Below are 25386 nucleotides of genomic sequence, written 5' to 3'. Positions count from 1 at the left end.
ACTTTTAATCAAGTACTGAAAGACATGATTTTCTTAGTGTTTAACCTTTTGTCGTTTTGAACTTAGATAATGTATTCAACAACACCAAATATATATTTTTGTGATGAAACTATACCGTAAATAGCAGTTTTATTCTTTTGCGAGAGTTATGACGATTAGTTTGAGAATTTATTCTATCAAAACATTTGGGAAAATGATTAAAGGATACGATTTTTCAAAGTCAGAATGTGTCGCCCATAGAAAAGTTAGTAAATGCATATTTAGTTTGTTTCGTCAAGGAATGTAACTGTATTCATGAATGCAAGACCTAACTCAATCATAATTGATCGAAAGCAGAATTTCTAATACAATTCAAAACATGGAATAAGTTAGTATAAGAATGTTTATAAGATACATATTTGTCTTTATATAATACATGTTTTTGTTTATAGATTTGTATAAAACATATATCAAGTTTTTCGTTATGTAAATTATAGTCATATTCATATAAAATATGTATGTGTTTATACAAGTCTTGCTTTTATCTATATAAAAGTTCGTTATAAAAGACATGTTTATATTTATATAAGACGTATTTGTGTTTATGTAAGAAATATTTGCATTGGTATGAAACTTGCATTTATATAAGCCATGGTTTCACTTTTATAAGACATGCTTGCATTTATATAAAATATATTTGTACCTACTTGAGATGTTTGTATTTATATAAGACATGTTCATGCATATAGAAGAATGTTATTATTTAGATGACATGTCTGAGCTTATATAAGACATATTTGTCTTTCTATAAGATATAGTTGTTACAATACAAACATATTTTCATTTATTAAAAACAATCAGTCATATATTTTTGAATTTACATAAAACACATTTGCATTTTATATGATATGGCTTATTTATGTAAGACGGGATTATATTGATATAAAATATCATTGTATTTATATGAGAAATATTTGCAGTCGGATAACACGTGTTTATATACAACCTGATTGTATTTTCATAAAACGTATTTGTACCGATACAAGGCATTTAAACATATTTCTATTGATATAAGCCATGTTTGCTTTTATATAAGATATGTGTTCATTTATATGACACATATTTCTATTTATATATGACAAATTTGTTTATTTTTATATAAGACTTGTTTGTATTGATAAAAAACTTGACGTGTTTATATATGAAATATTTGTTTTGATATATTACATGTTTGTATATATATAAGAAATTTATTTGTTGATGTAAGAAATATTTATATTAGAATATTTATTATAGTAGCTATAGAAGTGAACAATTAAACGTAATAATCTGAAATTTTAAACAAATAAGAAAATAAACTATTTCAAACAATGTTTGTTTTACTTTTCTCAGTTTGAATGAGATATAAAGTATGTGTTGTTGCACCTGCTTCACTACTCATACCTGTGTTGTGTCTGTCTTACATCTGGCAGAGTTATTAAATACATTTTGTTCCGTTGAGCCGGGGGGTAGAGGACACTGGTCAATGTCAACATTCTGTAGTGCAATGTCGATCCCACTTGTACCTCTTTAACAGGAAAATTAAAGTAGTGTGTTAAAATAATTCACGCCGACATGAGATCATGTATCTATCTATCTATCTATCTATCTATCTATCTATCCATCCCTCCATCCATTCATCCATCCATAGATCCATCCATCTATCTATCTATCTGTATGTCTGTCTGTCTGTCTGTCTATATATATATATATATATATATATATATATATATATATATATATATATATATATATATATATATATATATATATATCTGTCTGTAAATTACTGTCTTCTGTTTGTTTATTTGACTGTCTGTCTGTCTTTATGTCTGTCTGTCTCTCAGGCTCTGTCTATGTCTGTCTGTCTCTCTTTATATATATATATATATATATATATATATATATATATATATATATATATATAAAGAGAGAGAGAGAGAGTTTATGGGAGATAGCTTTTGTATTGAAATGAAAAAGTTCGTGAAAATATTAGGAAATATGTTCACTGCTCCAGTGCACATATGTAAAGAAGAATACCACATGGCCTCTAAACTGAAATGCTACACAATTAATATGGATTTGTCTTTCAAGATTTGCATAGCTTTTTGATAACAGAGTTTATACTGCGTATCACAGTCGACAAATGTTTGTGGGTGTATAATGATAACTGGTCAGGTTTAGCGGTGATTTGGAACAATACATGGAAGATCTTAACTGACTTTTCTTTTCATTGATAAATACTGGTTTTATTTGCCCAATGCGCATAATTTTGACTTTCAATGACATACGCATGTCTTCAATCTTTATGTCTTACCCATGCACGACGTTATTACGTCATGTTTGAAATCATCTTTGATAATTGTTGTGCATATATATAACACGTGCAAGAGCCATTTAGTAAATACCATATTGAATACCAATTTTGTTATATGGTTGTGGTTTTGTACTTTAGGATTAGGTAATTTTAGTAAACACATTACGTAGTTTCAGGATTAAGTAAACATGTTCATGATATCTGAGTTCAGGCCATTGTTTTTAAAAAAATATATGGCTGACTTAATTCTGATTGGCTAGCTGCTAACTAAAGTACCTGACAAAGTTAGACTGACCTAGAATGAATATTCGACTCTCATCCGTTTATGAGTCACGTCATAGGGTTTGATATCGAGAATTATTTACTACAAATTATTTTCCTTGCATAAACAGCAGTCTTCGAAAAGTTAAATAGTTTTGTTCACTATCGTTGAGATTATTTAATCTATTTATTTCAATCTTTCATTAAAATTACTAAGTGCTCAGACTTTAGGATTTAGTAACTGTTTTGATATTACTGTGAATCAATTTAAATAAGATTTTGAATTATATCATTGTGATACATCGAGACTATTTGCACATGAGCACAATGGATTGAATTTATTTCTTAATACCACTTGATAATTTGGATCTGTGATATAACGTTAGGATTATTTAGGATATCATTCACCATGCTGGAAATTACATTTAATATTTTACTTTGAAGTTTATACTAACTTAAAAACAAAGTATTTTGAGAAAATACGTCCTATCAAGCTGCTCGAAGTTTTGCCGAAACATATTTTTGCTCCGCAATTTAAGAATACACACGGTACCAACTCGCAACGCGAAAATAATCATATACAAAACTACATCGAAAAGTTCTAAACAAAATTCAGTACTTGCCAAACCAAGCAACCCAAAGTCATTACAATTCTCTTGACATATACTTGAAAACGTCCCAGTGCAGGATGTGATGCTATTTTCTCAAACATACGACATAGATATCTACCTGTGTTGCTGACCTTATCTTTCCTATCTCATTCTGGTTATCTCAAACCTGCTGTCTCAGTCATGGTGTCCACATGCCAGAAAATACTTTTTTATATAAAAGAAACCATTGATTTCTTCGTCCACAACGATAACAGGAGATATGTTGTTATGTATATTTGATTTAATTGTTTACTTGTTAGTTTTAAATTTCTTTTATTCCATTACATGCTATTGTAATGCAACTGTATTTACTGAATTTGATATTTTCGAGAAAATCAGTTCAGTTCTATTTGACCAGATTGTTTTTCATAAACAACTAATAATAGAAACTTTGTATATAATGCTTACCTAGTTCCTGACATTGATTCAGAATCAGTAAGAGTATAAGTAAACAACCTTTTTTAATTTCTTTTTTTGTTCTTTCTTAGCGTAGGATTCATAAAGTAAAATCGATGCCATACTGGGAGTACGTGATGTTAGACATGTAAAACGCTTCTATGTTGTTCTAGAAGAGCGATCATGTGACCCTCATACAGGAATCTGTTTTGCGTCTTAAATTAGTGTATAACTGTATCCTATATAGAATTTGGGTATTCGGGCTTTAAACCATTGATACTTAAAGGTGTTTTGTTGTGACCAGTTTGAGCTGAATATTTTATTTTATTCAAATTATTTGGAATCTAAGAGATTATTTTTCCCTGAAAATACTTGTGCTCTAAATTAACTATTGGACAAGGACAGTTATCGAAAATTTACACAGAATTTAAACACTGGAATATTATATTCTGTGATTCAAGAAAGAACTGTTGACACATCAGTACGACGCAAACCACAGCATACGTTATCGCCTTCCAGTTTGGATTTCATCGAGATTCGAACTCAGTTTCATTAGGACATTTATTAGTAGGACTTCTAATTTTTTAATTTATGGATTATTCTTGGATTATTTTTGGATTTGATTTGTAGAACCGTAAGTTCTTTTCCTCATTTTTACTTCGTTGTTCTAGTGAAATAAATTATTTGTTTAATTTTATAAAGCTTGTTGTCTTCACTCTTTTCTTGTTACGTTTTATAAAAGTCTAAACATAACAATATAAAAAAAGAAATTCACTCCTAAAGCAATTTAACGTCTCTCCAATTTTAATAACACCATATAAAACATGTTAAGACACACAGACTCATACGCCGAGCTATTAGACACAACTCCTGACCTACAGGTAATACACTTAAGTGGCCACACAAAATACAAACTCTCTCAAGTGCGACTGCAAAGCTGGCAGCAACCGGAAATGTGATATGTCAAACTGGTTTCTTCTAACTTTTTCGAACACCCACAATCCACCCCAGTTTTATCAAACATAACAATGCAATTGTAATGGAAAACTCCTGCAGTTAGCAGCCAGGGTGGTTTATTCATCAGTCCACATGTCATTGCACAAAAAGATTTCTATGTAGCGCATCCTTGCACTATTGATAGCAACTCTTGCCATATTTCCAGAACAGAAAATATAAATTTCCAAGAAAGTCATGAATTATAAATTTCCTAATGTCACCACACACTTCCTTAGAACTGTATCAAGTGGACATATTGTACTGCACAGTATGGTACCATGGTCTACCATATAAAGTTTTCCAAATTAGAACTGATGAAAGTTAAAACTTAACCGTATAAAATATATTAATTATTTGTTGTCAGTTTCAGTTGACATACATCGATTAAATGTGATAATGCAATAATAATATTATCAAATGATTTTATGTTTATGTTTTCCCATGAGTAGAACCTGTGTAGTTAGGATCAATAGGTCACCCAATTTCCCTCATTAAAATATTCGTCCTAATTCAAAAGTACTTAGCTCGAAACATTCTTTTGCGTAATACTTCTAGCACATATTAATCATAACTTTTCTCTTGACTTTTTTCCTTTTCTAAGAGCGGCATATATAGTTAGAATCCATATAGAAAATTATTCAGATGTTCATAAATGAGTAAACAGCCCGCTAACCTTTATATAGAGTGAGAAAGCAATACTAGTACCTGATGAATACTGTGTTTTGAATCTGCTAACTAAATTGCAAAGGCTCAGAGATATTTTAATTTTGTTGGAACAAAATTGGGTGAGAAAAATAATCTATGTCGGTGTTTGTGACAAGACAAGGAAATGCAAGTCCCGGGGTTACAATATTTTTCTCTACATGAGGCTATGCCGAGTGTGTAGACAAATAATGCAGCACATTGACTGAGATTTCCTTCTTTCGGTTCAAATCCCATTCTATTAATCTATATTGATGATATCACAGGCTTAGTGATTTCATCTTTTTATATCATCTTTGTAGACTCAGTTGCAAAATGGAAAATTAGTCCATTTCAGAACAAAGAATTGCTATAACATTTTCTGCAAATTAGGACAATCCTTCACGTAAATAAAAACTAACGCGGATGCTGTTTATGGTCCTAAAGCACATAAAGCTACATTTCAGATATGTAGATATATGAAACACTTTGTTGTATGAAGGAGACTACTAAATATGATTTAGAAAAAGGCTAGCCATGGACATCTTTTTGAAGAGATGTAGTCGATTTTGAGAAAGTATATATCGAGGAAGACAGGCATATATTTTCAGATTTGCTGGTAATGTAATTTGATTCGTCATTTAACTAATAGTTTTGATCCAAACAAGACGAGAGATTACTAAACAATTAATGAACACTATTATGCCACAATAATCCGATTAAATTTGCGCAATAATATGTATTTCCTTTTTGCACCAGGATGATACTCCAGCACGCACAAATTTCACCCAACCCCCAAGAGATCTCACAAAACCTGGTCTTGAAACCCTAAATCATGCACTATACAAGAAATATTGAGCCCCTTGCGATTTCTGTTTTTCTTCTTCAAAAATATTTCTTTACGTGGAGATTATCACGAAAACAGAGAAGAACTAAAGGATGCCATTACCAGAATGCTACAAATGCGTTCAGGACATGGATCGCAAGATGCAGGAATCGTATTAACTCAGAAGGAAGTTATATCGAAAAAGTCTTTTAATCTATTGTGAATTGTTACGGAACGTTTTCTTTACTCCGTTTGTTATATAAAGCTTTGATCAATCCTCGTACATGTTAGATTTAGTCAAAATTATGTTCTTCATATAAATAAATTCAATAAGAGTACATTGTTGATAATTGTTGATAAATAACAAGCAAATCGTACTTGTATTCCCTGGCAGAAGCATTTCTTTCGTATTATTGAAACTGTTTGGAGGAGTAGGATTGTTCGTTAATATAGAATATTGAGGATAAAGTGTCTGAAAACTCTATCCCAAAAATATCGAGCCAAACTAAGGCTGAAATACACATTTTAAATTGCTTGGAAAGTATGTGAAGCTGCTAACGAGCGTAAAATCTTTGTACCAGAGCACCATACAGCTTCGTTTCTTCAAAGAGATTAACCACAAATCCGGAAGACATTTACGATATGAAATAAAATGCAACTTCAGATACACTTCAGAGACTATCTCAATGTCGCAAGATGGAACTGAACGACAAAATGTTCAAATTAAACTTTCAGTTACATACAATCAACTATGATGACAGATGCTTGCTTAAAACAAAATAATGAATAACTTAATACATGACAATGTACATGTACCGTATCAATTTGCTTTCTACTGTAATGATATTTCTTAGGTTTTCTCCGATAGTTCTCCCAGACCAGAACTATTCGTCAAAATTAGACTTCGTCACAAAAGTAATAGTAAAATAATACTGAAAGAGTTTTCCTGAGGGTAATAACTTTAATCAATCATCATAAGGCAATATATCCTTGCTATATCGATACATAGAAATTACAGATCTTGTACTTGGATTCACTTCTCCATTAATACTCATAACATTTACGAGGTGCATGTTGTGATGCTTGTGCTATAGAATGTGGTGAATGGCGGTGGTACAAGAATCTCAGGGCTTTGCATAATACAATGAAAATCGTGAGGATTTCCTTCATTATTAATGGAAGTAGTTATTGTTGTACATATATTATTAACGAAAGTGTTGAAGAATGCATACACATCTCCCCAACTTCCAATTATACAGCAGCCGGCCACTCGGTAAAAATTGGCTCCTCCCAAATGAATGTAGAAAAGTTGTCGTTGATGCATGACTCCGATTCAGAAAATATATGTGACTTATCAAATTGTAATAAAAATGTTTTATTACAGAGTACAGTATGCCATTGTCTCGGCAAGCGTGCAAAATAATATTTTCACGAAAGAATGGACTATTACAACCGGTGTTAATGAAAATGTCGTCTCTTCATTTTCTTCGATCACGTGGCATTCGTCATTTATCGTAATTATGGAAATCCTCTACCGAAGGGTGAAACGGGCGAAACCAGGTGAACAAGGGAACCAATGATAATTCACACTGCTACATTCTTACAGCGTACTATTGTTTTGGCCGCTTCATACAGATAACAAAGTATGAAATCTTTGTTAGCTTTTAAAATACTTTTAAACATACGTGGGAGAAATTAAAACGACTAATGCAAACTTTTGACAGAGGGACTAGGTTGGTGTTCTTGAGACGCTTTCGACGGCAATTGAGTCATATTTACTTGCTATTTGGCAATTATTTGGCGGGTAAGGCCATGATAAACATTTGCCTGATAAGTTTATGTTTATGAGTATTTATAGGTTGTAATGAAAGTTATAAATTCTGAAAGACTTTGTTATGGAATATAGTTGCATTTTCTACTGTTATTTTTTTCTTCAACAACTGTGCACTGAATCATAAATTCATTGTGTCAGAGTCATCAACTTCTGGCTCTGTTAAAGAAAGTATATAGGAATGGACAATTTTGAACCAGTTAACCGATTAAAGCAACCTCATCATCTCCGTAACCCTACACGAGGACATCGCTATAGCGTTAATATATCTTGAAACAATCAACTATTTAAAATTGCTATTTACTGGAACAGATTAGGTCAACCCAATTGTACCGTTGTCTTACGTCAAGTATATTTTATACAATAAGCCTATGAAAGTGAGGTGAATTTATGAAAACGGAGTGGGAGTGAGCGTATTGTACCGACGAATGAGATTAATTTTTTAAACTTAAATTCTGGTACAAGATTGGTATATAATAAAAAGAAAATTGTCTTTCCAACATTAATACCGGAAATATTTCATCTTGTGATCCAAAACAATATATTTTAAATTGTGACGTCGTGGCTTTTAGTACCTTACGATGAAATAGATCCGGAATTAACGTAGGAAAAGAAAAATGTCCTCTATTTATTCCGTCTTGATACTATTCGTTTTGATCACTTCCTCTGTATCTGCGTATTAGGTGGTTATAGTCTTGAACGTTTGTTATATCTCTTTTTTTCTCAGAGATCTAACATATAGTTGCTTCGTTCAGATGTTTTCCTATACAACCACCATAAGAATTGCTTCATTTAACCTAAATTCATCTTTTATTAATTTTGCAAACCTACTCAGACAGATTCAAAACACATGCAACCAGCACCTTCTAAATGATTGTCGTTATCTACAAACGCTTGTTTTGTACAGTTCTGCTCTTCTTTCTTTGGGGCACTGTACCTTTTTCAACGATTCTTTGATGTTACAGATGTAAATTGGACTTGCCCACCCCCTACAAAAAGGTACAACGCTATTAGAATTTGGTGGAATGATGATACATTCAAAATCATATGTAATACACGGAACCTTTAATTTGTATAGAACCTAAAAACTGAAGATTATTTTTAAACATAACAATCAATGTAATTTAAAACATGCATATAAATCCACACTCGTCAGCATTGTAAATAAATGAAGCTATGTCCTAAATGATACTCATGTTACCATTCTGATCATTCACACGTTTAAAGTTTTATTAAGATAACAATGAAAGAGGCTATATATTTGTATTTCCGTTTTAGGAATCCGTATAGCATTTATCGAAATCTGCATCCTTGATTTTAAAAAAATAATAATATTTTAAATTTTAATTCACTAAAACTTTTTGAGAACGAAATATTCAGTAAATGTTTTAAATTATTTTGATTTATGGTATAAAAGTCTATATTTCACTATATTGGTTAATACACGTTAATTTAAAATAAAATTAAACTACTTTATTTAAGTCAGAAATTGTCACAACTATCGATGATTAGAGATGTATAAAAGCTATATTTAACTTTTGAACATTTGTCATAAAGTTTTAAATAAAGTACTAAACAATCCGTTCAAAATGGTCTCTGTATATTTAACCGTCTCTACAGATTCATGGTACACCATGGTTTCTACATGCTCTGTAATTTTAAATAATATAATCTCACAGCTTAAGCATCTATATGATGTCATGCTACGTCAGCTCAGGACCGAACAACCCAACCCAATTCCATCTAAATTACAGGGTGAAGTCATATATGTAAAATACAAAATTTCTTTGTACACTTGAGTAAATCAATTATTTAGAGAGTACAATTCAGCCCTTATATTAAACAGATTAATTTTTTATGTGCTGTTAGCATTATGGTTAATTTACAAAATGGTATTCGGTTTAGTTCAACACATGTTTTGCCAATTATATTTAAAACATACAATCCGTTTGTGAAGATTATGTAACAAAGGGAACACAGATAACAGTTTTATTTTATCCTAATTTTCGTTTTGTTTTGAAAGATGGTCCAGAACTATTATATACATGCATCTACAGAAAGGGGAGTAGCTTATAATAGTAGAAACACACTAAGATTTAGTCCATGTGACTATTAAATACGCAGTATTTCCGTTTAGCTCGATGCAAAATCAAGACATTTCAATGTGAGTCAGGGACAATTGTGTGGCTGGGTGTATTTTTTAGCTGTTTTGCAAATATGTCAGTATTGGAAAGTTGTTCATGTATTGCGTTGCGATGAGGTTGAAACCAGTTTACATTTTCATAGCTGTCCATTGCGACGTATTGATAAGATGAAATCTTTCTTACAGCTGTACAACCGTAAATACAATACGTCAATTAATAAAGCTAGCACTGTAATATATTAACATTATGAACCAAATCAGGCAGCTTTTATTTTCTGTCTTTGAAGTTTCGACCAAACGACGATGATTTAGTCTTGACGCCACAGCTGTGATAGGCTGGTATCGAAACGACACACTCGTCCGACAAGGAAATGCAATGTACCAAACCTAGCCAGTGGTGAAACTGTAATGTATTACGTATAGTTGTAGATACGATTAGCTAACATGTAGTTTAATTCTTTCTATATCCACTATATATTATAAATATATGGATTATATATATGATCGGGTAAAACGAACACCGATACAACGAATTTATAATTCAGTGCCAAGTGAATCACACGCCTTTTGAAACATAACGAAGACATAAAACTAGTCTATGGATGTGTGTGTGTGTGTGTGTGATTTGGATTTGTAATGTAACTTTGACAATGTATCAGTCACATCGCTACTATATCTGACTTGTGGCAGTTTATAGTAATGTCTAGCACTGCAGCATCATGCCGCAGACATGTAGCATGATGTCCCACCCAGTCACATTATCCTGACACCAGTCCGAACACTAAACTCTTAATGCTGAGCGCCTAGCGAGGCAGCTGTTAGTACCAATTTTTATGTCTTTGCTATGACTCTGCGAACCCGCGACCTCTCGCATACCGAGGCGAGTATATGGATGTAATGAATGATACGAATATAACCAGATATTAGAGTTGTTACAGGGGTCGACCCAAAATGGGACGTAAAAGCAACTATCAAGAATATATGACATTGTTAAACAAACACAGATCTTACTTAAATTGAAATGTTCCATGCTTATATCCGAAGAAAGGCACAGTGTACGTGATCATCCAGATATTGGCACCTCCGCAGTCGAAGTATGGGAGAGACCAGTGTCCGTCGTCATATGTAACAGTTATGGCAGACTCGTTTGTCAGTGGACCCTGCATCGTTTGGTTGTGTCTGTATTGTGCAGTTCCTGAAATGGGAAAGAATAAGTTAAATAATCAGGGGTCTTAAATTCAGTAACTTCTAAGAAAATTTAAAATGAGTGGAAAGTTCGTTGGTTATGCCTGAATTGGTCCTTTCGTTCATAATTTAATCAGCTAATAATTTAGTACAATGTATTTACTAACTTACTAGTTGATAAACTGAAGGACAAGCGGACCAATAAAGTTTATAGATGGGGAAAACAGTGATTGTTTACATCCTCGGTTAAGTGTTTGAGACATAATTTTAGGCGAGTTCAGATGGTTCCCATTCATCGTCAAGACTAATATTGTTAATATTTATGATAAGTCTTGCTGCCAGCATTTGTACCTTTCCTGTTCTAATTTATACAGAGAACCTGTTCAATGTAATCAGATATGACCTCTGCTCAGACTAGGTGATTTTACTATCTTTTTCACTGTTATATGTTGACATATAAACTTACTAAACTTAAACACCAGCTTCTGTCTTGCAGCAATGACAAATTGGACTGGTGTTGCGTCTGCCTCTATGTTATTGCATTCTTGCCAAATCTTCCTTGCCCTTTATAGAAACGGTGCCGTCGCCTATCATCACTTTTCGGCATACTATTTTGTTGGACAGGGTTTCTTGCTCAAATCCTAACGAAATGTTGCAGCTTTCCACGACTTGACTTTTCAGTCAAACAGATTGCTTTGACTGAAAAGTCAAGTCAGGGAAAGTATTCCATGAGAGAGTAAAACAGTGGCTTCCAATTAACCTGTTTCTGTAAAAAGCATTTTTTTAAAAAATTACATTTGAAATCGGGTTGGTGACAACATTTTAAATAAGCCACAGTGCCATATGAAAATGTCTAAATATATTTACATTTAAAGTGTTTGTCATTTTTGCCCCAAAAAATCAAATGGAGGTTTTAGAACGAGACTTCATAAAAGGGCTAATATAGTTTTACAATTCAAGCGGTCCAATGCATTTCAACACAAATTCCAGCTCAAAAGCATGCTCCAAACTATTCGTTATTTAACTATCTCAAAAAGTACATTTTTTAAATTGACGTCGTAAAACATGAACATGAATAAATCGAATTGTCAGTTTAGAAAATTAGAGTTGAACAAGGAAGTTCAGCCAGAACTTCTTTTTTAAAACGGCACATTTTTCTAAAATAACTGTAATAGTAGGTAACATTCGAATCAGGCGTTAGTCACAAGAACTGAATCGGCATAACAGTCACCACGAAATCAGGTAGTATGCTCACACATAATTTCGCAGTACGAACATGGAAACATTCTCCTGCTCTACCCAATTTGTTTTACTGAAGTAAAAACATAAAACCACAATAGCAATACAAAAATAAAATAAAATACCGCTTGCTTTAGAATGCCATACAAGATTTGACTTCCTCTTTTATATTTATTTCCCTGGTATTATTTTATTCATGCAGAGGAGTATACATATCATCGCAGCCTCCCTCCACAAGTTGTTTATCTGTACCACATAAAGGACAAATGTTTATAATAATATACTTCATTAACTGGATATTGCTCTATGTGCTTGTACACTCACAGAGGGAAGCAAAATGATAAACAAATGTAAAATTTCTGAAACAAAACAAGACAAAATGACAATACAATTTGTTCAATTTTATTTGGATGCGGAATGTTTTTATAAATAAATTGTGTATCAGATCAGGGATACATATTGGTATGAACTCATTAGGTGCATTCTCAGGTCGACTGGTCTGCATATGTTATAGCCGAGAGTTGTGAATGGTTACAAATATTACAAATGCTCCACTTGTATGTAATGCATGCGTCTAGCTATAGCAGCTATCGTGACTATAACTGGATTGTCATTTTCCTGGATAATATATTTTGTAAAAAAGCAAAACGTCTGCCTTAACCCTAATTTTACAACAACATAGTGTCTCGTAATATCTCACTCTTGTCGATATTTTAAATCAAAGACATTATCTTATACCGCAAAAGGTAGTGCTACCAATGATATACTGTTAAAGTGAAACATTAGTTTCATTTATTAAGAAGGTCTTAACAGTCTTCCAGTTTCGGAATGTCACTTTTCAGGCAGTTCGACCGTAAGGAAAAACTAACAGAGTCAATCTAATAGACTGTTTTTTTAAAACAAATTCTGACCTGCTTTTGAAAATCGGCATTTGTTTTAAATTGCTGTCTGGGGTTGATAGAGGCTTATCTTCCCCTGGGACCACGTATGTCAATAAATGATATCCTAAGTACGTGTAATTAGTAGATAATCGGCACTCTGGTAGACTAAGTATGGTAGATTCGATACAGATATTGACCTCAGAAATTGTATTCAAAGACTCGCTCTCACTGACTGAAGTACACGTTAATTCCGCAATGATTGGTACTGCCTAGAAAAGAAATTACATGCAGTCTTTTCTTCCCATGTAATATCTTACTTGTATAAACAACTCAGCGTGAAATAATCTAGAATGCATGGTTTGTTGTACATTCACAAAGCTCCAAATTCAAATTGTTCAATGCATATGACTTGAGAATGTCTATTATCACGTCTTGAATTAGACTGAAGTGTAGCGTGTACCTTTATGGAATTTATGCATCATGAATGCACGGCTGTACTCTCTCTAGCTCAAAACCAACTATATGCATCGTGTTAGTGGTAGTTTTACATTTAATGTCGTCATCTTTTAGAGTTCAGATAGTAGAAGGTGTGGAATAAATATCACTGCAGCGTTGTTATACTGATGGGCAGTCAACGTCATTTCCTATCCGGCGATCTGGAACTCACAAACCAATCACCTCCGATGGCCAGAATAGCAATGCAAATTAGCATGGCCTGTGGCTGAAATGACAACCAAAACATACTGATTGGCAGGGTGGCAATGCAAATTAGCATGGCCAGTGACTGAAGAAGTGACAACCAAAAGATACTGATTGGCAGAGTGGCAGTGCCATTTCAACATGGATTTGAATAATTTAAAATGGTTATCTGTTGATGGGAAATTATAGTGTTATGTCCAGGTTCTTTTTGCTGGAGACCCTGATAGATTATGTACACTAACTAGTTCGAGTGTAAATTAGATTAGTAGCAAGCTTATTGCTGACCAGAATTGTTTCTACTGTAGAGTGAAATCGGCCGGGAGGACGTAAACCATGCTTAATAAATTTGGAAATCACAACGTTCCTACCTTGAGGTCAAATTCGTAAGTTTCATAGCAATGCACTGACCCTGAGTTAGACATTCAGGTCCTAGCATTCTTTTGTTTTTTTGTTCAAGTATGTTTATCTATATTAAACAGATGCTTTGTCAGACATTAGCGCGAGTCGTCCGATGAATTTAAGACGTTTAAGAGGATATCAGATATCATTGAACATACAACGTAGGACACTGAGGATAATCGACAGTTTATAACCGCTAGTGATATCAATAGCGATACACGTAATCTATCTGAGTTTGGTTATACGACTCTGTCTCCGACGATTTACATTTTGCCCAATAATTACGTGCGGTTTTCTATTATGATTGAAATAGCTCCTAAGCGTACCTGGCCGTCAAATTATGAAAACTACATAAATTCGTTTTGGCCTTTGCATTATCATTGGTGGTGAAGGGTGAGGCAAGGGTTAATGTATCAAATACTGGACGGATACGTATTCGAATCCTGCCATTTAATCAGTTCTGGTCGGGCGCTTTGATGTGTCCCTTACCAAACACTTTGACTATACAATTTAAACTTTGTCTCGCAAAACATGAAAAACCAAACCAAAGAAACAATTTCAAATTGGAAAGCATATTTCTTTTCTCATAGAAGCCATACAGTTATTTCATGAAACTACATGTAGTGGAATGAACAATTATTTACCTTCGTCCTTTGTGTTAAAGGAGGAACAATGCATACATTCAACACCTTCCTTGATGCTGAGAAAATAACTGTTAATGCACCATAGTGCGAAATTCAAAACAAAATAGGAGAGTTATACAATTTATCATATTGCAAAAGTAAGCTTTGTGTACGTTGTAAATTAACTCTTTGATAATATCATCGGCTAATCGCTAGAGTGGTAAAAACATTTGTTAAACTCTTTGAATTTGACATTAACGCCAATGCATAACACAATCTGGAATGTATTTATTCATAAACACATTTTTAAAACGGTTTTTGTTCTTCAAAACTTGATATTTCATGAAAACATTTTATCACAAAGCTCTAAATTCAAAATGTTCAATGCATATGACTTGAGAAAGTATATTATCACGTCTTGAATTAGACTGATGTGTAGCGTGTACCTTTATGGAATTTATTTACTAACAAAAGTAAACTGGAAAGTTAGCTGGGCCTATGTTCGAGAAGAATCTCTGGCACAAAATCTAAGCTTCAACTAAAATGATAGCATTTTAATTTAAGCAATACTATTTTGAATGGAAGACCAAATTTCTAAATCAGCAACATGGCATTTGTTTCAATGTTTTTTGTTTTAAAATTATAATTGGACTCCAGTTGAGTTTTGGTATGCAATGTTTAGTTTTCGTGTTTAGACTGTGTATTCAGACAGCTTGCACGCTCAAAATGATTTGCTGCTGACGAGTGAAAAGTCAAATGTACTCAGCGTTTTTCGGGTTTTCGACAACAATACCAACAATTATTTGTATGGTTACTTCAAACATATCAATTGTTTGGCAGGAGTATAAGCCTCAGAGCAAGTATATGAAATGTTGATATTGAAGCAAAATGAACAAACTAACCTACGAACGTTTTGTATTATAATGAGAGAGAGAGAGAGAGAGAATTTCTCCCTAATTAGTTTGAATCGCTAAGTCTCAAGTCTGCTTTAGATGAACGGGATCTCTAGTCACCTGGTCACTAATGTAGCTGTAATAGCCTCGGATAATACAGAAGAAAACTATAAAAGCTGCTATGAATGATTTTCAAAACAAGTGTACCATGGCTTAGTTGTTTAACGAGAAACGAGCGTTTTCTTAACCAGCTTCAATGTACTTTTTATAGAAACTAGCATAAGTTCTGTCAGTAGACCAAAATTACAGACAGAAAGAATGTTTTGCGTTTAATTATAAATAAGATTTCGCCTTCAATCAAGTACTGTAATGTAAGCATCGAATAGTTTTTAAGAGATATTTTAGAGGGAAAATCTAAAGATTTTACCATTGTCATTAACTGAATGTCATGCTAAATCAATGATTCAAAAAATGAGAAATCGCATGTGAGAATATCAAAATTATCACCTATTTAGGAAGGCACTGTAGCCTTTCGGACATGCTTTAACGCATTGTATGTGAACATTTAAATTCAAATCTATTTGTACGCAATTTGTGACAAAATAAAGCGACAATATCCCAAGTAATAGTGGAATTGCGTGCTTTTGTTCGATACTGTCGATTTAATTCATAAACAGGATTAATAGTAGCTACAATCCAATTTATTCTGTGCAGACATTTGGTTAATGACACACTACTATAATAACATCTCGAAACTTCCAGGAAAACGTAACAAACAGATTTACAGCTACTATTTACTCGTATTTGTAACGTGTACCTTGATAGATGTACATCCATGCTGTATTTAAAAAAGCTTCCGAAAAAGATACAAAATTGCGGATGAAAATTATCCTGGACCGATAGTCTTAAATTTAATGCTCTTAAAACACGAATTCGTGCCGCAGCAGAATGAACAATGCCAAATCCGTATATTTTTAGGAATTGAAAGATTTGAAAATTTCATGGATATTCAATTCACTTGCATTAAATAAACCAGTTACGCACTACAGTCTGACCATATTCCATTTGGTGCACAAGTATAACAAAGTTCACATCTGCTTTTTACTCGACGAAAACAGAGCTTAATAGCTAATTCAGATTTAAAATGGAATTGTAGCGGAGATTTATTAGTTTTGTTGTTTTCTCTTGTCCAATGTACTGTGTAGTTAAAGTGCTTATAGTGGTGAATAACGAGAGCAAAAATAAAATACCAGATTTAAATGTTCCTGTTCTTGCTTTTACAACGGAATGTAAATATGAACTTAGTCTTTCGTTTAGAATCTAGCAATATCAGTTGAACCGAAGTTTAACTAATCAATTTCTTTAGTCTGGACTAACAGTTTTTATTGTGTCATTTATTTTAAAGACAATACAGAAAACTATGGCAACATGACACTGATATCAGGGAATGGTGCACTCCAGTTCTTTTCTCCGATTTGAGAATTTGAAATAAGCCAAAATATCAGTGTTCTGATGCTGCAAGCCGAACCTTGTGATGTGTGTATTGGAAACGTCTGATTAGAACCCGGCTTAATGGTAAAGTGTCTCTGAAGTTTGATTTGCTTAAAGCAGAGACCCGTCTTGTACCATTACCGTCCTCAGAGGTTTATTAAAACGGAGTTTATATCTTACAGAGAAGAAAAAAAATAATCGGAAAGTTTGCTATAAAAACGCTAACAAGCCTGGAGTTAAATGAAAGTACTAGGAAAATAGTTTTCAATACTGATTAAAAGATTGGAGGTGAGCTAGAACCAAGAACTCCATTATCTGTTACATGACAACAGATCTGAATATTTCTTCTGAGGATTATACAGCTTGATCATCAGTGTTCATTTGCATTGTTCCCACATTAAGACATATGGAATGCATTAACGTAACTTTAAAATATATAATATCTAGCTTTCTTACGTAATATGTATCTTACTTATGTATGTACGAGCCCTATTTTATTGTTTTAATGTACTCTCAGTAATATAGTAAAATGGACTATTTGCAACTATCGTCTTCATCGTCTTATTTAATATTAAAATATTTGTTTCCAAGATTCCCTTGAATGATCCTAATATATTTTTTTAGTCACATCAGCCTATAGGTTTATTGTACATCATGAAAACTAGCTGTTTCTATATCGGAGGCTATCTCCGAGCTAAAGAGGGATTCGAGTAACAAAACTATATAAAAATATTTATTTGTGCAAGACACTAAAATAGCTAATGGATAAGCATTGATTATGCAGAAATTAAAGAGTATTTCCACCGCATACTATAATCATGCCACAGTTAGCTATGCATGAGAAGAGACAAAATTAAAGTACTACCAGAAAATTATTAGAGATTTATTCTTCATTGAGAACATTTGGAAGATAAAAAAACTGGCATGCAATGTACTTGTTAATGTTTTATATTTTTATTTTTTTGTATATCAAAATCAGGCTTTTTCTTTTCTTTCCATGACTATATCATTTGCAAATTGAAGAAAAATTGGAAATGTTCTGAGTAATAGCTCCCCCCCCCCCCAGCAGAAACAAAGGAAAAACCATTTTTCAGACTACATGTACTGAATAATTCTTATAAATTTGGAGAATCATAATTTACATTCCAAAATGCGCTGACAGCAGACTAATGCGTATAGAACCAGGATGATATTTTGATTTGATCAGCTATTGGCTCGGAAGAAATGCTATACGATAGCATACGTGTTAAACTAATTTATAATGCTTCATCGATGGTAAACACCAGTTCGACAACATGGTCTTCTGGAGAGTTACAAAAGTCCCACCTCAAAGTCATTAATCTGCAATTCTTACGTCTATTTTGCTGCGACGAAGGAAGGAATGCAATCTCGAATCGAAGCATATATATGTTTACTGACATTACTTTCGTAACTTACAATGATTAATACGTAAGGCGAAAATGTTTGAGGATTACGCAAAATCCACTAAAATTAAAGACATCAGTATATATGTATAAACATGGAATAACGTGAGCCACTCAATGAATAAAATTAATGATGGAAACTCTGGCAACTTTTTTCTTAAGACAATTTCAATCGTGCTGAAACAACAAGATGGGCAACAGTTTAACTCGAAATTGATCACAAAAACCATTTCATATTTGTGTTCGACTCTCATAATTTGAACTGATCCATATGAAAGAACACATTTTTGTATATTCAAGAATGTCGTCTTAGTCACGTAAGCTCTAAAATGAAAGAGATATATCCTTGCTTTTAATACCTCATTGCTTTGAGTAAATTGTAAGTGTCTAGGCTCGAATAAACAGTAACACAAGAAAGAGTGAAAACAACAATCTTTGAAAAATATAATAATTTATTTTCCTGGTAAATGAAAAATATGAACTTAACGTTTCTAAGAATCAAATCCGAAAGTAGTCCAAAAATAATCTACGAATACAATTTTAGTAGTCCTAATAAGAAAATGTTCTAATTATTTCAAGTTCGAGTCCCGACGAAGAATCTAAGATGGAAGACGATGACATATGCTGTAATCTGTAGTACTGAGGTCTATAGTTCCTTGTAGAAACAAGAAATATCACTCCGGTTTTAGAAATCTGAACAAATTTTTATGAGAGTCATCTTTGTTCAGGAATTTCGTATAAGCACACGTGTTTTCGAGGAAAAAAATTAATCCTTTTTAATCCAATTATTTGAAATAACTCCAAACGACACTAAATACATTCCCGTGTAAAGAAAAAGCCCAACTGGATATATCTCTTTAAAACGATGGCTATATCATATTCTAAAACACAAAAGGGGGTCAAGTGATCATGTTCCAGAACCTCGTCGAAAATATTTACTTGTTAACAATCAGGTACACCCAGCGTGGCCCTGACGAAAACTAATCATTGTACTCTAAGAAATAAAATTTAATAAATTGTTTACATCTTAAAACACGTAGTTCCATCATGACCTTGACAACAACCAATCATTTTAAAATTAAAATAAAACTTACGTGGTTGCTACTAATTCTGAATCATGGTCAGGATCTAGTTCAACGCCTGTAAACGAACAGTCACGATCAAACTATTTTCCAAAAACAATATTAAGTTCCTAACAAACAGAGCTACATTATCATGACATATAATGAAATTTTTAAAAAAAAAGATTTTGAAATTTACAAACAATTAAATCAGGTATAATTCAAACAAATATAAATAACATAAGCCATCGACAAAATATATCTGAAAAGTATGATCCTCTCGAGCATTGAAAGTGCAATGACGTAACAAAACTAATATTTATTCTGCAAGCTTTCTGATATTCATATTCAGGACAGTATTGTTGGTTCTTGGCTGTATTTTAGATTACAAATGATGTAAATAAAAGATTTTATTTTAAACCAAAATAATCTTCCACATATTCTCTTTTAATTCAGAATGAAAATAATACATTTATATAAAATTTGAATGAAACCTAGATAATATTTCTTGAGGGGACCTAACTGAGAAAACCTGTCTTTTCCTTCAAACAGAGCGATTGCAAATGTAAGTACATCTTGCTCGATTAAGTGTGTGGTTGTGTGTGTGAGTGTGTGTGTCTGTGTAGTATTAATGAGTGCTTATCTAATTTTATAAGAGAGATGTGATGTTTCAACAGGGTACATTTGCAAATAAAGGCAGCAAATATTTATGAAGTCAACTTAATTTACAGGAAATTAGCTACTCCAAAACCATTAATATGCGCCGGCTGTATCACTGTTGGACTGATACCATGTTTTAATATCCGTGCCTGGAATACAGCATCGTCAAATCAATGAAGCTTTCATGTCATCAATGGCAGTTCTGGCGTTATTGAATTTCATATTGGTTAAGTGTTCAGCGCTACAAGTACATTAGGGGATATTATTTAAATGTTATCAAGCCAAGTTTATTGATAAACCGTAACATACCATACAACTACTATTGTCTGGTGTTTCATAAAGAAGACGTGTTGTAATAGATTAATATGTGCACTATCGTATACGTTTACGAATAAATTTGCTTTTCCACGGTGTGTTTTACATGAACAATTACTTTTCCCCAGAAATTTATGTTGTATTGTCAATATATATATATATGGTTGAAATTCCACTTCACAAGATTGATCTTGATCAACATGTTCTCGGTTGTTAGTGCATAATCGTAAATAAATTCAAACTTTAATATATCTTGAGTCGAAAATTACGAGGACAACTATTTCTTTCTTGATGTTTGAAATCATATAATTTTTGTCACCACTTTTATTCTAACGAATGTATTTATTTTTTTTTTGATAAAGAAAGTTTTAGCACAATTAAATTTTGTCGAAACTCGTAGACATATAAGCATTGTCGAAACAAAGTTGCATATAATGCAATACTTATATCACTTAACTGAAAACAAATGGATGCAATAAAATATAGTTTTGTGCAGTTGTTTATAATGTGTACACCATTTAATTTATTTTTTCTACGTTGTTCCCTTACCTGGTTTAGTAATTTTTATTTGTGTACTATTCAAGTATGTTTGATCTCGTAAGCTTTTGAATTGGGCACATCATTTGTTAGAGATCTGGAAATATAACATTGTGTGTATATTCTTATGTGTATTTCGTTTTGCACATTCATATTAATTTTGCTATACTCCAGAATTAAAATTGCGCAAAAAGACCAATATTTATCTAGCAGTGGAAAGCTTACAAATAGCAAACAAATTGATCTGACATGACATTTATGTTCTCTTTAAATTACCAAAGGATTCTTGTCATCATCAAACTGGAATTCATACAAAATAGATTTCACAGCATTATCTCAAAGAGAACACATAAAAGACAACATGTTTAATATGCAAGAAAGGCATGTTTTGCTATTTAGATATTTAACTCTTTTTTTTAACTTCTTATGTAACACTTAGTATGTATTTGTAACCTTAAGATATATGTAAGCACAATAACGCTAAATGGTGCAAATCAGCAGAAAAACAATAAGAGTCAAACAAGTTTTTATGTTCAGTTTTTTCATTATTGTATAAATCGTAACGTAGGAATCACTTAAAGAGACACAGACTTAGTAAAAGCTCATGGATGTACATTACTATGTGCGCTTTAGTAAAAGAAATCATGACGTCATGCCATTTTATACGGATATCACCCAGAGGTAGAAGTCAACAATTAATATAGCAGAGAATAGACGTAACCACGACGTTTGAAAAATTATTTAAGGACGGTTCGACAGTGCAATCAGCAGAATATAATTCCAATTTTATTTCGCCGTCATCATCATTATTATCACCGCCATAACCGTCATCATTATAAAGCAAAATATCAGTAATATCAGAAACCGACCATTTACTTTCCCGAAGGCTTTATGTTGTTTGGGAATATATTGACCCTCTAATAGCTTGAGAAAAAGTACTCATACTTTGATTAGTGTAACATCTAAAGTCTTCAGATTATGTTGGATTTTTCTTCTCTTGAAATAACGAAAATGCACAATATAGTCGTCTGATCATTACACAGTCGGTCTCTAACTCACGGTACTTAGTCAAAATACAGTGCACTCGTAGTCCTTTATGGAGGATAATATTATATGGAAAATTAAATGGAAAGATTATGAATATAATGTCATTCATTTCAACTTACTAGTTAGGCTTTGATTTGTAAAGGCTTGTATTAGATTTGCCAGTTTCGTTTGTAAGCTATCTGTTGATTTGAAAACTGCTGGCTTCACGGGTTAACGGTGAGACAGGCGTTCGAGAGGATTCATTTTCATTCCTAAAATAAAGCTGGCATCGAGCAATAGAACTCCCAGTTGAACGAGTGTGTGGCCCTACGATTTATTTGCCAATTTTCGAATAGTCTTCAGCAAATTTCTATAATCCACATTTCCGTGCAAATCATTCATTGACATGACAGCTGAGCTCGTAAATAACATTTTCCATTTCCACGCATTGTTTGACTCTCCATCAAAGTTATATTTGATTTTAAAAACTGAACACCCTCTGATCGTTCTTTTTTATTACATACTCTTACTGGAAAAGATTGATGTACCACTGTGTATATTTCATAGATAAAAACATATTCTTTAGCGAGATGTTCGAGAATGTGTCTCTGGCGGAGACCCACATGTCAACGTTTTGACGTCATAGCCATCTTTTCCTAAGACTCATATAATGACAACTTGTATCTATCTAAACTTTACATGAATAATTCGGAATATAATGATTGCTTAGAGCAAATCAGCTGTTAAATTTATAAGGTTACGCAAGCTTTCAATAAAATCGATACAATTGTTTTCAGCAATGGCAATACATTTGAATTGTACCATATTGCGGAAAATCAAACCTTTTCAACTGTGTAAATTTTCAGTTTCTTCTTAAATTCTTCCCTTCCTTATAGTTCATTTTTATTGGAACGTGTTGACGAGCTATGATTAAAACTTGATTCAAAAGTAAACATTTTCCTAACACAATACAGGCTGAACCATTAGAATATCCAGTTATATTTGAACTTAAATCTTTTCGTAGCCATTAAGCTTTCCAAACTTAATATAATGTTTACTTATAACCATCTTGAAACATCCAAGCCTAAAATCTTGAGAAATCAAGAGTCTTTTAATGTGTTTGGACCTTTTATAAAATAAATTGAAGTTTTACAGTGAGACATTTTGGTGGATCATACAAAGTTTGAAAGAGGTACTTGTTTAGATTAAGCTAATTATTTAATTATATAAATACAGGTCCTCGATCCAATTTGAACGAACTTATCCGCATGGGATAATTTTACATTGGATGTTTAAAATCCTTTAATTAAGTTTGTTTGAGACTTTTCTTTTTGATGGTTAGCCCTGATATGTGTAACACTTCTGACGTATGTAGAAGAGATACGACTTTGCCATCTTAAACTGGTTAAGAGTCTTCACTTAATTTATTTTCGGCATTATTAATATCAAACGTTTAATAAATAATGGTTTCTATATATTTAGACGTTGTTATTCTCTCACAAAAGATGTGACTATACGAATGAAATATGTATGGAATAAATGGATCGACTTGTCTACAACCCTGTTATAGATTAATAACGGCTGACACATATTGGGTTTGCTGTATAAATAGAATAGTTCTCTTATAAAATTTGCTTTGAGACAACAAAACTGAAGCAATTAAAAACATAATCATTTAATTTCCAAAAAATAAAATCTGTGGACAGAATTCTAATGTTTGATCCAATAAGTCTTCCAAAAATAGATCCATTTTGATCCTCGTTAGTTAGATCATCAAAAAACACGTTTTATATGCTATACAACCTAAAACCATTTTGTAAATAACTTTAATTGATGATATTGATTGCTAATTACACAAAAGATATACAACATTTATATGGAATTCATTCATCTTCAAGGTTCGACTCGTCCACTATTTTATTATAATAATTGTTCGTTGTTCTAAAATATTTTGCACCTGTATGTTCATTTCAAATTCATCTATCAACTGATATTATTTTATTGGTAAAATTAAAAAGTTCTAGTTTAAAGAGGTATATCTTTTCCTTGCAATTTACCATTGAAAAATACAAATTCAAGGGTAATTAAATTTTATAGCTGCAGGACTATAAACAAAACCTTTATTTTTAAATTTACGGCTTGCTAAAGAGCAAATATAGCAGTAATTTTAGCATCACTTTAGAAAGCTATACGTTATGTCTTTGCCAAAAAACCACACTGTTTAGCATTTTGCACAGAATGAAACTTCTTCAGACTCATTATCCTTCAAGATAAAAGGCCATAACTTTGTGTCACGAACTCTTGGAAATTGATGAATGATGTGTATATGGCCTGTTGAATGTATGATTATGTCGTAATAATTAAGGAATACCATTAAACTGAGATGGATTGAAGTAGCAATTCATATTATTTCGTATAACGTTTGTAAATAACTTAGAAATACCACTTAAACATCTAATTGCTAGCTGTAAGAAACGTAACTAGCAGATTTCACAGTTTCTTTAATTATTTGTATCACCCCACCCACCCGCGAATTAGGAGTTTAGAACAATCAATTGTGTATGATAGACAATACACAGATAAGTGAAGAAAGTTAGATCATTACTACTCGACTGTTTCTTACATTTACGCTTTCAGAATGATAATTCCCGATGCAGGAGTGTTATGAAAGCTTTGTATTTGTACACGCGTGATGAGATTATTCTTCATTCTTTTAGCTTCTTTTTACTGGTCATCTCTGACTTTGTGTTTTCCTCTCTCTCTCGAACATCTCTGTCTGGGTCGTTTTCCTTTCCTGGACATCTCTACCGAGGTATTTTTCTTGCCTCTCATGA

General features: G+C 32.5%; 1 protein-coding gene across 1 annotated transcript in view; it reads right to left on the bottom strand.

Moving 5' to 3' along the window:
• Positions 1–25386, bottom strand: part of LOC149780953 (putative G protein-coupled receptor CG31760) — a 66309-nt gene that overhangs the window by 19577 nt on the left and 21346 nt on the right. Inside the window, exons 2-3 of the mRNA XM_089938054.1 lie at positions 11131–11314; positions 1423–1546 (exon numbers count right to left, since the gene is read on the bottom strand). Coding sequence (XP_089794180.1) covers positions 1423–1546; positions 11131–11314 — 308 coding nt within the window. The remainder of the gene's footprint in view (positions 1–1422; positions 1547–11130; positions 11315–25386) is intronic.

The sequence above is a fragment of the Sinohyriopsis cumingii genome, chromosome 16 (genome assembly GCF_028554795.1).
Source record: "Sinohyriopsis cumingii isolate HCF-2022 chromosome 16, ASM2855479v2, whole genome shotgun sequence".
Lineage (NCBI taxonomy): Eukaryota > Metazoa > Mollusca > Bivalvia > Unionida > Unionidae > Sinohyriopsis > Sinohyriopsis cumingii.
The sequence above is the reverse complement of the archived record's forward strand: the minus strand, read 5'-3'. Positions and strand labels throughout refer to the sequence as shown.